This window comes from Epinephelus moara, chromosome 15 (genome assembly GCF_006386435.1).
Source record: "Epinephelus moara isolate mb chromosome 15, YSFRI_EMoa_1.0, whole genome shotgun sequence".
NCBI classification, from domain to species: domain Eukaryota; kingdom Metazoa; phylum Chordata; class Actinopteri; order Perciformes; family Serranidae; genus Epinephelus; species Epinephelus moara.
In genome coordinates, this window is record NC_065520.1 from 16,878,083 (window position 1) to 16,893,934 (window position 15,852).

A 15,852-nucleotide genomic window follows, 5' to 3' on the forward strand; every position below is an offset into this window, starting at 1 on the left:
GCTCCGTGGCTTCTTTCAGACTGATAGGTTTAACGTTATCTTCGTTATTAGAACCAAACGACAGCCGTTGCTGTTTCGGAGCTGAGGGCCAGCGTTCTGAAAGTAATGGAAGTAACTGATGTCTTGTTTGAAAATGTACTTAAGTATTTGATTACTCAAACAGCAAACTAACGCGTTAGGTTACTCGTTACTGCAAAAACTAATCAAAGTACTCGAACGCATTACTTTGTAACGCTTTATACCCAACTCTGGTGATGACTGATGAGTTTTAGAATAAGGTTACAGTGCTGACGTTAGATAGTAGCGCTAACGTTACAAGTAAGTGGAAATGCACAAGGACGATAATATTAATGTTTCAGAGGCTACGCTACAATAGGCTAACGTAAGATAGTAGCGTTAACGGTACTAGTAAGTGGAAACGCACAAGGATGACAACGTTAATGTTTCAAAGGCTACGCTACAGTAGGCTAACGTTAGCCATTAGCAACTGGATTCTGTGTTGTCATATATAACGTTATGTTACATTAGAGGCAAACTAAACTTGTTACGCGAGTGGTTACGTCAGTCGGAGGACGCTCGGCCAATCGTTGCATTAGTCGGAGTTTTCTTAGAACCATATGAGAATGGAACAATTATGAGTTTTTATCTCTGGTGGAATTCACTTACACTTTAGTGTGCAATCAGCTTATTAATTGCATTTTAACCTAAACAAAGAAAAGCGTAAAATTTCCATAGTCCTCAGTGTGTGACGTGCACTTGTAGATAAAATATAGGCCTATATTAATGAAGGTTCATTGGTACGGTTTTGTATTTCTCTGTAATGTAGCACAGTGTTAACAATGTTACTGATACTATTCTTTCTCACACCTTCAACTCAAACCACCAAAATACATAATTTACCTTCATATTGTAAACATGCTGGTGTTTTTAGTTTTACATGTACATCTGCACATGCAGTCGAGCTCTGCCTCCTGACAGACACAAAAAGACCTGAATTTCTCAGACTTGTCAGGAGAAATACAGAATAGCGAGGCGCCTGGTGATAAGAACAGGTGGCCTGCAGCAGACCTCGGTGGTATCTCCATTATAAACCATACGAGGACACACAGACGCACAATGAATACATAAACTCATAGTCCAGTCCCACAGCAGGCAGCAAAGGAGAAAAAAAAACAAGATCTATGTCTTTTCAGTGCTTTCAAAAACAAAACGCCAGCACACACACACACACACACCAAAAAACATACAGTCACACACAAAGTCATTCACACGCACACAAATAAACAGAAGCACACACACTGTAATACACAAGTAGTCGCAGACATGCACACACAGTCATTGAAACACACACACAGGCCTAAACCCTCATCAAAGGCTTCACTCTGGTCTCTATTCAGGGTCTATCGTTACTATAGCGACCGGCTAGCTGGGAGAAGCTCTTTAGAGCGCCCTATCTGGGCTGCTTCCCTTAAAGCGTGATCCAGATCCCATTTCCATCTTCTTACACCATTGACTGATGCGAGCATACAAATAAAACAAAGAGAAACACTGGCTGACTGACAATTAGCCCAGCGTCCAAAGATGAGGGGCCTGCTCATTAGCTCGGAGATACTGGAGGAGCCCGACTGTCTAGGCTCGGGGCCTATCACCTAAATCCTTTGGTTTTAGTCCACTCATAACCATAGAAACCACATCTTCATCCCACTGCCAGCTTATCACGAGGAAGAGGGGGGTATACAGTCATTAGCTGCGCAGGATATCAACACCATCCTGCAGCCAGAGGGTGGTCAGTTTGGGCTGTGGCTGCTCAGACTGTGTGCTGTCAGTCACTTTAAAAACTCACTAGTGGGATTATTAAAGTGACGCCTGAGGATTTTAATCTGTTGGGAAGATGTAAAGCAGAGTTGAGATGGGTATTCAAATCATTTCGCTGAGATTATTATCGTCATTGATATGACGAGCCTTTCAGCATCTTATTTCTTATATTACCTCTTGCATGCCTCCGAAACCATGTCTCTCCAGACTTGTATGTCGCCATGACGTAGACAACGCTTCAAATATGGATGCTGCCCCAAAGACGCTACAAACTCTCAAACACAGATGCTTCACACACCTTCAACCAGGCAACAAAGGTCTACACAATCAGCACACGCAAGATAGAGTCACCAACTCAGTATCTAAATGTCTCCTCTTCTGTTCACGAGTTATGTCTTGAAAACAGAAATCAGCGCAGAGCATCATAAAATGACTCACCTGTGTCAGAGATGGTCTGTGTACAGCTTACATCACCGCCTCCATGTGACATCACCACCATGGTAGTCCTTCCCATACCGTGGAGGAGGTTCTGCTGTGATGGGTGAGGGCCAGGATGTGACAGCGGCGGGGGGTTAGTGTTGGGGCGTCCCAGCGGCATGCCGTCAGGCCCCACCGGTCCGCCACCTGGCCCCATAGGCCCACAGTTACTCATGGAGGAGGCCTGCATCTGGGCTATCATGTCGGGGAACTGGCCCGGACGAGAGCCCAGATGGCCCCCAGACGTGTCCATGTTCTGGCAGTGCTGCATGGCGTCTCCTGGACCCCGCAGCCTCTGCTGAGCTAGGAGGTTCTGCTGAGGCCCACTGGGGACCATACCTGTGCTGTCGTTGTAGTGCAGCTGTGCAGATCCTTGAGGCCCCGGGCCGGGGCTAAGACCTGGACGATGGCTGTTCCCAGCCATGTTGTGGGAGCTCTGGCAGCTCATGGACTGGAGGAGCTGGGCCATGGAGGTGTTTGGCGGAAGGTTTCCGAGTCGGCCCACTTTCCGCAGCTGCTCGGTGGCACTGGGCCCTGCCATGTGTGGTCCTCCCATGCCTCGTTTGTTGAGCATGTTGTAGACCATGTTGTTACTGTTGTCGTGGTTTGCAGGAGCGCTGCCTGATGACTGCTTCCGTTTGCGCATGGGGTCTCTCTGCTGGGCCATGAGCTTGTCTCTTAGAGCCGCCCGACCGCTCTGGCCCTCAGGAGTGTTGAGCAGCATGGTGGAGTTTGGCGGGAGCATTGAGTTTAAAGTGCTGTGTCCCTCCATGCCTCGAGGGCCGCTCATAGAGCCAGGGTGTCCGCCACCTCCTCCATTACCTCCGCCACCTGCCCCCATGCCTGCCATTCCACCACCACCACCTCCAGCCATGCCAGCAGGGCTGTTGCCAGCAGCGCTGAGTTTGTTTTGATTTGCTAGCTGTGCTTTGGCTGCGGCTGACAAGAGACTGCTGGCGGGGAAGGAAGCGGCATTCTGTTGGTTGAGGATCTGGTTAAGGGGCATCCCCAGGAGTCCTGGGTGGCCCTTCTGGGAAGCGCTGGGGGTTGCCATAGAAGAGGACGACGACGAGGAAGAGGTGGGTGAGTACATGGGGTTGCTGTGCTGCTGGGTGCCCATCGAGTTTCCCATCCCGGGCAGCAGCTGTGAGTCTTTGTACTGGTGGTGTGGGTCAGTTTTGTTGGTGGAGGGGCTGGAGGGCATGGCTGGTCTGGGAGATCCCATGGCAGACCTGGGGGAACGAGGGGGGACCTTCATGTTGCCACATGGGGCCTGGTGCCCCGAGGGCATTGCAAAGTTCCCGTGGTCAGAGGAAGTGGAGGATGAGCGTGAGCGATGAGGGGAGGCCTCCATTCTCCCGAGGGCAGGCCCCGCCATGTGGACAGGGGAAGTGACAGGGGAGGGGGACATGGAGGAAGCCGGACCACCCTGTTGAGTCCTTTGAATATGGCCGCCATGCCCCACAGGCCCAGGCTTCACTGTGGGTAAAGGTAAGTTGCTTGGCAAGGGAACGATGGCGGGAGGGGGTATGTTTACATTCATCATTTGTACCTGAGAGTGGATGTTAGGCTGGAAGTTGGAGGGGTTGGGGGCGTTGGTGGGGGGCTGGCTGACTGGCTTGCTGGGGATGGGGTCCAGGATGCCTAATGGGTCTTTTTCGGAGGTCAACTGCCTTTTCTGAAGGGCACAGGATGGTGGTATGGATGGAGGAGGTGGTACAGGATGCACAGGGGGCTGTGTTTTATGGTGAAACGCTGCACGGGGCATATCCATACCAGGGGGGAAGTTCCCCCGAGGCATGTTCATGACAGGGCTTTTGGCAGTGGCCGTGGGGGAGAGGGGCGTGCTAGTCCTCCCTGTCATGGCGCAGGATGGCTGACCCGCAGGGGAGCCATGGAGCATTACACTGGGTGGGGAAAGAGGCGTCCTGGTGTTCCCGTGGATGGAGGCCGAGCCAGGACTTCCTGGAAACCCACAAGGATTGGTCCTTGGAAAGCCATCAGGGCTGCCCAGAGTGTCCGCGCTGGGAGACTGTGAGCCATCTCCGTACAGCTTAGCACTGGAGGGAGGTGGGCTCAGCATGCCTCCGTACCCAACCCGGTAAGGGGATTTGGGGCCTGGCTCCCCACTGCCCAGCCTCTGCGGCCTGGGGTACCCAGGGTAGAGCTCGGGCTGCTGGCCTCCACCCATCTCCTGGGGTGGATACAGCCTCTGCTGCTGCTGTCCAGCTGCCATCATCATCTTGAAAGGATTCTTGCAGTCTGGGCCGACAGCGTTGGGCAGGCCATCGTGGGGTTTAGTCCTTATTGCTCGTTGAGACGTGGAATGCGCAGCGACCACAGACGACGTACCTTGAAGCCAGACAAAGCACATCAGAGTTAAATCAATATCAACACCAAGGACGAAATATAACGTATGCAGATTGTTATCTACAAGCGACAGCAGAGGCTGCCTTAGACTCTCTTATTGTCCGTCATTTTGATGGACAGGGGCATAATAATTCTGTAATAATTTTCATTTTCATTTTTTAATGATAATAAGACATATTTAATATCATTTAATTTTCATTTTTTCAATCATTAATATATAGAACAAGCTTCGAAACATCGACTTTTTTGAGTTTTCAAACAACTGGATTTGCTCGTACCTCCCCCTGGACTGGTCAGCGTCAGAGGTGGGTGCGTCTCCATGCTCTTGTGCAGCGTGGCCACAGCCAGAAGCTTCCTCTTGTGAATGCAGAGCTTGGTGACGTCTTCATCTGCTTTCACATCCTCCGCTGTCCTCTGCTTGACAGCTGCCCCTGGGTCGAAGTTGAACACCTGAGGACAAAGAACAGGTGATTTTAACAGATATAAATTCACAGCTACCCGTGCTGATTTGTTCTTTACTCTGTCATGCTCCTGCACGTCTTGCCGAATGATCAGGTTTGATTTTTTGCAGATTAAAAGAGTGAAATGTTGCATCTATAATAACACATGACATGCGGAAATTTTTAAACGAGATTTCTACTTGGTAGCTGAAGGTTGAGCAAAAGACAGAGAAAGGTCACAGTGACTATTTTTGTTTCGATGGTCAAAACTCATCCAGAAAGATGGTTACAGCTGAATAAAGCCAGAGAACGAAGGAGGTACATGCAGCTTTACACAATTAATTCAAGTGAATTCATAAATCCAAGGATAACCGTGAGCTTATTAATGTGGATTTGCGAGTAATCAGAGGAACCACAGGGATGCTGCGGGTCCAGAACGAGGGTGGTGAGGTGCAGTTAGAAAGCCACCATGCTGCTCCACTGTGCCATGTAAATGTGCAGCCGCCCACCCTTCAGTATTATGTAAATCACAGCCAGGTGTAGCAGCACAGTGTATTTTCCTTACACTCGTCTCTTGGGACTGTGCACTGTAATGTGAAGAAAATTACTCGCAGATAATCATCAGAGACAGAGGTGATCCTGAGAACCTGGAGTAACATCCCACATCTTAGGATAGTAAAGATTTAAACACACGTTTATACACACTTAATGCCTCAGGACAGATTTTGACCGACAGTTTAAGGCTGATCTTAAGTCGTATGAAGGCTCTATGCCACAGCCTATGCCATTATACTTAGTGAGTAGCAGGTAGCACCTTGTATGGTAGCCTTGGCCACCAGTGTGTGATTGTGTGTGAATGGGTGAATGTGACATGTAGTGTTAAAGCGCTTTGAGTGGCCGGAAGACTAGAGAAGTGCTATACAAGTGCAGCCCATTTATCTGCGCAATTAAAAGCTGATGCTCTGCTTACTTATGGAGCCACTGCATTGTCAACAACACGGCCATGCAAATATTTCACAATAAAAAACCCTGTGAAGGGGATTCTGTCCACAGAAACCTTGTCCGAAGGCTTTTATTTTGAAACGGAAACAGGAAAGGTTGAGTTATAAAGATTTGAAACTGTAGTAAAAGGGGGTATAATGTCAAAATGATGATCAACAAACCATTTCCCCAGTATTTTTTTGCCAAAACGGCAGGCGTCATGCTGAAAAAAAATAGGCAAGACTGCGCCAGAACACCGCTGCTTATGCTAGCAGTGTGGCCTGGGCGTGATACACACAGAAAACATGACTTAATAGCAACAATATCAAAACACAAGACCAAAATGTGGCTCTGTTATATCTCACAAGGTTCCCAGACAAAACAACTGTGTTTTGCTAGACACGTTTTCCCCACAAATACCATGCTAACATTATTAGCATAAGCTTATGACATTTCCCATTGTATAAATTAGCCTAATGGTTAGTGGATTTTTCCTTTACTCATTTAAAGCAAAACAAACCTGTTACACGAGGTCAGATTATTGTTCTTTAGCCACTGAGCTCTTTCGCAGAAACGATTCATGATGGTTTGTGTTATCGTTTACTGGCACATCGTAAATATGCTTTGTTCTTTCAATATTGGATTGTGTTGTTAACGTGCTAACTGGCAAAGTAGCTTCAAGAGGGTTTTCCGGTTTCACTTTTTGAATGTCGAATACGGGCTACCGCCATTTGCTGATGTGAAAAGTTATTTGATCTCACACAGGCACAGAAAGTACGTGCTGACTGGCCGTTAGCTGTAGTCTGCGGTGTGATCATGTGCAACTTTTTGTCCGAGACATGAGGCAACACAACAGTCGGCTTTCGTTAATGCTAGTTCTTCTAAAGTGGGCTTTGGCCTTAAAGGCCCTGACACACCAAGCCGACGTTGGCCGTCAGTCAAAGTCGGGCCGTCGGTGAGCGTCCGTCGCCCTAGTCTTTGCCGTGTGTCCCGCACCGTCGGCACTTCAGCGTCTGCGGCTTTTCAGCCGATTGAGCATGTTGAATCGGCGGCGGAGCTTGTCGGTGAGAGAGATCACTCTGATTGGCTGTTCAGGATTTATTTCCTCGCCCCTGTAGAGAGTGAGTCTGCCTGTAGTGAAACTGGAGCTAACCAGTGCTTCCTCCTCTGGCTCCACTTCACTCAGCTGCCCCACAGACCCGCTGCTTCTTCCCACTTTAACCTGAATAGCCGCAGCATGACCGGAGGGAAGCACAGCCAGTTAGCCTCCGCTAGTCTCTGAGCTAGCCCTGGCTCTCCGTTTGGATCCAACCGGAGCACCGAGCCCTGGTTTGTTATTCAGGTTAAAGTGGGAAGAAGCAGCGGGTTTATCGGGCAGCTGAGTGAAGTGGAGCCTGAGGAGGAAACACCGGGACTGTCTGGATGTAATAGTCCGTGGAGGTGCTGCGGTGCTCGGCTGCACAGATAGGAAACCCCTCGGCTGACAGGATGTACCACTCTCTCACTCCGCTCTCTCTCACGCAGGCGCAGAACGAACGTGCTACTTGGCCGTCGGATGTAGTCTTTGTAGTGTGTTCAAATGCAACTGACACAGGGCGACGTGAGGCGACGTAGACGACGCAACAGTTGGCTTTCCTCGCCGCTAGTTCTTTGATGTCAGTTTGGTGTGTCAGCACCTTAAGACGCTTAGGTATTAGTCAAATGCTCAGGTGTCAATCGGGAAACTGAGTTACGGCTAATAAACTTTAGATTTTGGCAGCAAAATGGATGAAAATTGAAATGAATATTCTTTTTTCGTTTGGCAAGTGGCCGTGACATAAGTGGGATAATGCCCTTCGAGGTGTCCATAATCAGGAATTAATGGTGAACAGGGAGACGTGAACAGTCTGACGTGCAGCGGAGGCCATTCATTTCTGATTATGGACACCTCACAGAGCATTATCCCTTACATAAAAGCTTTGTTTCCACTGAAGGAAATGTTTTTCAGTTTACAGTTTACAGCGTAGGCTCTTTGACGATGCGTAACCTTCGCCATAGCCTGAGGTATGGTGCATTTTTTTATGCAGATGTATAAAGCCGGCTTTAAAAGTCATGTGGATTAATGTAGGGAGAGAATGTTTGGTGGGTGGGGAGGGTGGTGTCTGCTTTATTAAAACATAAATAATAGAGCAGAGAAGTCAACATTTCCGCAGACGAGATGATATCAGCCTGATCCGACAGACATGGTGTGTTGGGGACAAATTTAGCTTCAAGAAGGATAATCGGTCGGATTACCTCGTGTAATGTGATACAGCGGACGCCTCACGACACCCCGCATTTGTAGTTTGGTCCTTCACAGCGAGTGGAAGTGGCCGGCCTGAATTTATTTCATACATGCTGAGCATATGGAGGGGTGGATTATGCTGCAGGGCTTTCTCTGGACATTATTATGCTCTGTCCCACCGTGAAAACTGGTCACTATTGGAATCCATTGTAGCCGACATTAATTCAAACTGACCACAGCCACCGCGCTCTGTGAAGGACACGACTACAAACTTATACAGCCACCTCTCAAGCTGACAGGGGTGACTTTTTGATCCTCAAAAGACCGTTTCAACAAAAACAAAAGCATCACTTTAATAACAGTGGCCTGTCAGAAGCGGTTTTCACCTTGGTCTGACTAGTGTGACACCATTTCCTCCTCACAGACATGTTTACTTCGTCCTCAGTCTTCCCTCCATCTCTTTCCCTCCTTCGTGGCTGCCGTAACGAATGTCAAAGAAGTAATGTGTCCTATCTTGAGGCAGAGACATGTCAGGAGCCGATTGTCTGCTCTGAATTAAAATATCATGTGGTCTGAAGAGGCATTTAGCCAACACTCATTCTCGGTGACTTGCAGAAAATCTGCGGAAAAGTTCACCTTTATCGTCACAGCTGCTCCAGACTGCAGCCGACTTTTACAGGCAATTAGCAAAAGCAACAAACAGTTAAACGGCAAAATAAACTCAATGTGGAAATTAACAAACCTTAAAATTGTGCGAGGCTCATGGAACCTTAAATGAAATGTTTTCCCATTTGTGTTCAGCTAGTAAAATCAATCAAACATATCGCATTAATTAAAATTAAAGCAAAGTCTAAAGAACATGTTCGATTGGTTGAAACACCTACACAACCGAGCGTGCAGCGTCTTCACTGACATTAACTTCTCACAAGTAAAAAATAAGACTTTTTAAGACATTTTATGGCCTTAAATTTTCAAAATCAATTTAAGACTTTTAAAGGATCTGCAGGAACCCTGAAAGTAATGACATAAAAGGGCTCTGCATGCAGAAGGTATCCTCAGAAAAGTGAAACTCATGTTCGATGTGATCAATACAATCAAAGAAAAGGGATTTTATCCACAGCTTAACCCATTTGCCCGGTGTGAACATGATGACCTCGTCCTCCAGATCTCCTGACGTGGGCAATCTTACACCGTGAGCCAATGAAAGCGTGAAAGAGTCTATTTTGTGTTCGTTTTGTGACCTCGTTAAAAGCTAACATTAGCTAATTTTAGGTACTATTATCTCCCTACTAGGTCAGGGATACTCAACTTGCTTTGCCCGGGGGCCACTTTTGCAAAACGACAGGAGGCCAGGGGCCAGTTTCAGCAGTCCTGCACAGGTCAGGTGAACGCAGGGTGTTTCTAGGAGTTCAGGACATTCAGGACCAAGACCAGACTTCTGCTGGGGATCCTCTCCTGGCACGTTTTTGATAAACAAGCTGTATTTTGATGCTATTTTATGCACTCTGGCACTGTATTTATATTAAAAGTACAAAAACAAATCCCAGTGTGAACACATTTATTTTCATTGTGATTTAAAAAATGGTCGGGGGCCATCCAGTTGCCTATCTGGGGCCAGATTTGGCCCCCAAGCAGTTGTCACAGCAGAAACGTTTATCAGCTGAATCCACTCCTCCCGACTGAAGACAGAGGTTTTTGATCCACATCTGCCGCAGTTTCTCTGTGAGTTTGTTTTTTAACTTCTCCCTTAATGTTCTACAATTTTCGGGACTTAAGTGGCCTTAGATTTTTTCCGATTTGACCTATCAGAAAAGCCGTGAACGGCACAAATCATAGGCCTTTGTTCAGTGTTGGTAGTCCTGCCCTCCATCTAGACAGCGCATGTCTGACATCATACGCAAGGACGTTATCCCGCTTAAGATGCACCGATTGATCGGCTTGTGACTGGAATCAGACAGTTTCCAGCTTGATTGTCCATGTCCAGTCTCAGATAAAGCTGATCCTGTGGCGATCGCATGATGTTTAACATGACCTGCTGCGACCTGTTCTCATTCCCAGATCGTCAAATACCGACTGTTCATCGCAGTGACCGGCTCTTCTGTTTATATGACATTAGATAAAATCGATTTCCTGTGTTAGTCCGACTAAAACTGGACTTCTAACACACATGTGAACATGTTAGTCCGACTGAAATCATACTATCATCAGCATCTCTCTTTAAGAATTTTGAAGGACCTGCAGACACCTTGTGCAGTCACAAATTTAACTTTTAAGTGTTTGATTGCATTTAAATCCGTCTCCAAATAGGAGGGCTCAGACGCAAGATTCACCACACTCACCCAAAATCCTGTTTGACGTCTCGACATCTTGAAATGAGATGTGGTTTTCCACTTTTTTACCTCGCAGAACAACTGACGAATAAAACTTTATATAAGAACGATGGCCAAGATTGACATCTGAAGTACAGAAACGCCAGCTGCTAATGCAAGTTTAGGTTTGACTGACAGTTTTTAATCCACTAGGAGACCTTGTGTATCTGTAATTTTTTGGACAACAGCATTTTAACTTCATTTGCAGATTGAGACTTCAATCTTAATCTTTAATCAGGATAGCTCCTGGAGCCCAGCGAAGGGGCAGCTGTAAAAACCTCCAAACAACTGCTGCGTTTAAAATGAATCAGGACAAAGAATTACCTTGTGGAGGATGAGTGGGCACTCCAGGCCGCATTTGCAGGTTCCATCTGTCAGCAGGTAGGTCTTCACCTGCTCCAAGCTGGACAGCAGCGAGCCACTGGGACTGCACACAGAAAACAACAACAACATTAGGCTGAGGACAGAGACGTCAGCTGGTGGAGCTCCACAGCTCAAACACTCCTCTGATGTTATACGTTGCAAATGAAATGGGCTCTTGATTATTTTTTAGACAGAAGTGCCCAGTATGAGACGATATTTCGCATTTAACTGAGCATCTGCATGCAGACATATTACAAGGGTTTAGTTCTCCCACCACAGTTTTATTCCTGACTCACAAGATGAAAAGGAGCCGCTGCACACTGACAGACATACAAAGGGTTTTTTGGGTGGGTTAGCAGCTCCTTGAGGCAGCCTCTGCTGCAGGTTTTATAGGCTTGCAACCATGAAATCAAACAGTAAAATCCTCCCACTCCACAGTGCCTCACCACAGTGGAATACCTCCATACATATGACCTAAAAGCAAGCATTTAAAACATTTTGCGTACCAATGAAGCAGGGGCATGCACCACACTGGCAGCGGACGATATTGTTTTGAATAAGAAGTTTTATTGTTGCACTTTTTTTTTTTAGCAAAAAGTAGATTTTAAAATATTTTTAGTTAGAAATGGTTCCATATTAGAATATCCTAACGTAAAGCACGTGAAGCAGGATTTATAGCTGACCCTACGCCTACAGCACAGGCTCTACGTCGATTCCACGCAGAAATATAAATCCCAAATGAGATTGCTTCAAGCCTAGCAGTCTGTTTTTGTTTTGTTTTTTGCTAGTCAGTGTGTTTTGCAGTGTACTTCTGGCACACTTGGTCCCCAGATTTTGCTGCAGAGTGAGCACTCCTACTTTTCAGGCTGCTCTTTGGTACAGACAGCTGCTGCGGACACGGTGCAGCAGCCTGGAGGAGGAAAGAGTCAGCACCGAAGGCTCCGACATAGGCCTGTCACGATAACTAGAGTTGTACCGACACCGATACCAGTATCGGAAATGCCTCCGATACTGCCTAAAATGCGGTATCGGCGAGTACAGCCTTTGACCAATCCGATACCACGTAATGCCTCACATCATTATGCATGCGCACGCTACAGGCAAACGAAACGGAAACGGAGCGGAGTTTAAAAAGCATTCTACTGTAGCCTTTAAAATGTCTTTTTTACCAAATTGTTTGGCTGCACTATAACCTGTGTCTTGATCTGTGTCAACACTGGATAATAATAATAAAAAAGTTTTATGGCATTCATTCTACTATTATGTATTTATTTCTTAATATTTTACATAGAGTTTTAGGAGTTGAGACATACAACAATTCATATCCCATCCATTTTTATTTTATGCGCTGGTATCGGATCAGTACTCGGTATCGGCAGATACACCCGAAGAAGGTTCAGGGATCGGAATCAGTATCGGGAAGGAAAAAGTGGTTATCGGTACATCTCTAACGATAACAAATTTTGCTGGGCGATTAATTGCGTCCGAAATTATTGCAATAAGCGATAATATTTTAAGACCGTTTTTATTATTGTTGTAATTTTGCTGTTTTTAGACCATTTTTTAAACTTATATAATAATAATAATAACGGCATATTGATGCAAGAGAAATAAACATTTATTTAACAAGAATATTTAGGAATGCAAAAAAGAAAATTTAAATACCCAAAATAACTTTCTCTTACGTTCAACTCTCATTTTTTTCCTCCGCCTCGTCTCCCCCTCACGAAGATCGTACCATGTATGTGTAGCCCATAGCCCCGCCTCCTCCACAGAGAAAATGACACTCGATGACAAGCGCTTTCCCTCCGTTCATTACGCTAATGAACCAACTCACCTGGCTGCCAGACGATGCACGGCAGTGAGCACTCTCGTCGTCCAGTCTCTTTGGTGGGGAGAGACGAGGAAAACAAACACGCATGAGTATGGCAAGTAATCGCGTCCGGAAAAGTTACCGTCTCCCTTTTAATTTACCGTGCAATTAACCGGATTATCGTATATCGAGACAGGCCTACTCCAAGATAACACCATCGTCTCCTTTCTTCTTAGAAATGGTGACTTTCCAGCTCACAGCAACTTAATATGAAAAGGTGTCTGGCTTTTGACATCTAGCGTCGGCAAAAAATGTTGTTGCACATTTACGATCTTTCGTTAGCGCAGTTAGCTATATTACGTGAATGTCGCTCTCACAGAGGTCGTTCTGCGAGGAAGTTTGTGTCAAATTTAAAGAAATTCCCTTGAGGTATTCCTGAGATATCATGTTCACAATGATGGGACGGACATATTTGTTTTGAACAGCCAAATCTGATTCGACTGACATAATTCTGAGACGATTACAGGCCTTTCAATAATCATCAGTGATGTGGATATAAAGACTAAGTGGATAGAGACAAATAATGCAGCCTTTTAAACCAGGAAATGACGACACTTACGATATTATGATATCCAAAATCTAAGAAATATCTACTCTCATATTACAGTATCGATTCATGCCTATAAAACCAAGAATTGAAGGACTTGAAGTAAACATTATGATGTGATCAGGAGGTCACAGCTGCAGTAAAGCCACAAGAAATGAGGGGGAATATTTGTGCCCAAAAAGTTGAGGAAAATCCAGGAAATACATCCAGCGAGACACTTCAAGCTCGCCACCAATGACAGAAGAACAGTATGTACCGTCCGTTGATCCTATCAAGCACTGATAAGTTGACAAAACAGCCAGCGACTGAATCATCAGTCACATCTGCTGCGAGAATATCTACTGTGAGGATCTCCAGCTGCACATCCCTGAAGCAAACGCACACTTTAACTGTAGGAGAACACGAGCAAATACAAGTGTGCGGTGACAGTATCAGGCCACGGTCACAGAAGTAGACAGGATTCTTTCCAACACCCAAAATAAACCTGACACCAGCCAACTGCTTTAGTTCATTGTGGCTGGTAAACACACGTGCTGGTGTTCATATGCCGGGAAGGACACCAACTTCCAGTCTACATAGCAGAGTGACTGGTAAAGGATCCAACTCATTAGTCAAAGTCCCTGCTGCACACACCGAGTGCATTTTGTACACCAGTGACTGGATATGGGAAATTTCCAGTCCAGGCATCGCTCATTCACTGGAGTAAGTTGAGGGAATAACCATGACCCCACACAGCGAGCAACACCATCAGAAAGTCGCCATGTTTCTGTTCACCTCCTGCAGAGCCAATCAATTTAAGTAAACAAACAAACATGCTGGGTGCTCTTCAACCAAAACATGATGTTTACTGCAGATATATCACGTAACAGGTGATTACATCATCAACCTGATTTTTTTAAAGATTTATTTTGGCTTTTTTGCCTCTTTTAGAGAGGATAGACAGACGAACGACATGAATCGAACCTGGGCCAACGCCAAGGACTCAGCCTCCACTGGGCACATGCTTCGCCCCTTAAGCCAAATTCACATTACACGATTTTCACCCTGATTTTGCGTCGTGGAGACTATCGTGATCTTTTGAGTGTTCATACCTGGCGATGTGTGTTTCTGTCAGCGTGTCTCGCCAACTGCATTACGACCTGTGTGTACACACCACAAAATTTCTCCACTGAGCCTTCGCCAACAGAGCCCCAGATAACGCGGTGACGTCACCAAACTACGTTTTTTTAACTTGGAGACGACACATCGTAAAGGCATGGATATTCTTTATTATCATGGGTCCAAACACAACGCGTTCCCCGTGGTCCTGTGGACGCCGCCATTGTTGTTGTTGCTTGCTGGCTTGTCAGTGTTGCCAGATCTTGGGAGAGAAACAAGCAACCAGGGCTATGGAAACAAGCCCAAGACGGATATATATAGAGAGAGAAAGTCGATGTTTAGAAAGCAAGCCCAAATAAGCAACTCCACTTTAGAAACAAGCCAGAAAAAAAAAAAAAAAAAAAAAAAAAAAACGCAACCTGCGACTACCAATATTTGTAAGCGACTTCACAAAAAAACAAGCCCAAAGTCGCGGCTAATAAGCGAACCTGGCAACCCTGCGGCTTTTCCTCCTCACATTTCTTCCATCCTCCTGCGTGCTAGTCTCGCCACCAGACAATCAGAGATCTCCGCCTTCTGATAGTCTGGGGACACTCTTTTCTAAAGTGTGTTTAACACACCGGAGAAAACGGCCAGCAACAAAGCAACACCTTTTGCATTTCTGAAAAGGACACGCCCTCCCGGAAATGTGCGCTCCCCCTTTTCTCGTCCGCAAGGAAACAAACACACAGAGAGCTTGAAAATGGATGCCGAGAGATTTAACTCCGTTTTATCAAACGTGTGCTCAGTCCACAAGATTGTGGAAATGAAGGACTTACAGTGACTTTGTTTAAAACTTTTAACGCAGTCAGACTATGTTTACGAGCACAAGAGTTCAGTGAGCCACCGAAGGACCGCCCTGCGGATTTACTATCGGTTCTGCAACGTAGGGAGTTTTTTTAAACTCTGAAATTGTATCCGCCCATCTAAACACAAAATCAGGGAGAAAGACATCAGTCTTTAGTTAAAGGGAAATTTCGTTTTATTTCAACCTGTCTATCGTCCTAAATTTGTTTCAAGTGACTAGTGACATAAAAATAATAGTTAGCATGTTAGCCGTTAGCCTAGATACAGCCGGGGCGCATAGTAGCGTCAGACCTGTTAAAACGTAAGTGAACGGGCAACCTTCAAGTGCAAAGTTAGTCCACTAAACAAGCTTTTTTTCCACAAAGACCGCCTCATATCGTTAGGATAAATGTCAGAGAACATATAGAAAA

The 15,852-nt window shown here is 46.0% G+C and overlaps 1 protein-coding gene across 2 annotated transcripts in view; it reads right to left on the minus strand.

Annotated features, from left to right (window-relative positions):
- Positions 1 to 15,852, minus strand: part of LOC126401727 (methyl-CpG-binding domain protein 5-like) — a 47,004-nt gene that overhangs the window by 18,574 nt on the left and 12,578 nt on the right. For both annotated transcript variants that reach the window (XM_050063187.1, XM_050063188.1), the window contains exons 3-5: positions 11,040 to 11,142; positions 4,941 to 5,112; positions 2,254 to 4,644 (exon numbers count right to left, since the gene is read on the minus strand). In XM_050063187.1, coding sequence (XP_049919144.1) covers positions 2,254 to 4,644; positions 4,941 to 5,112; positions 11,040 to 11,142 — 2,666 coding nt within the window. The remainder of the gene's footprint in view (positions 1 to 2,253; positions 4,645 to 4,940; positions 5,113 to 11,039; positions 11,143 to 15,852) is intronic.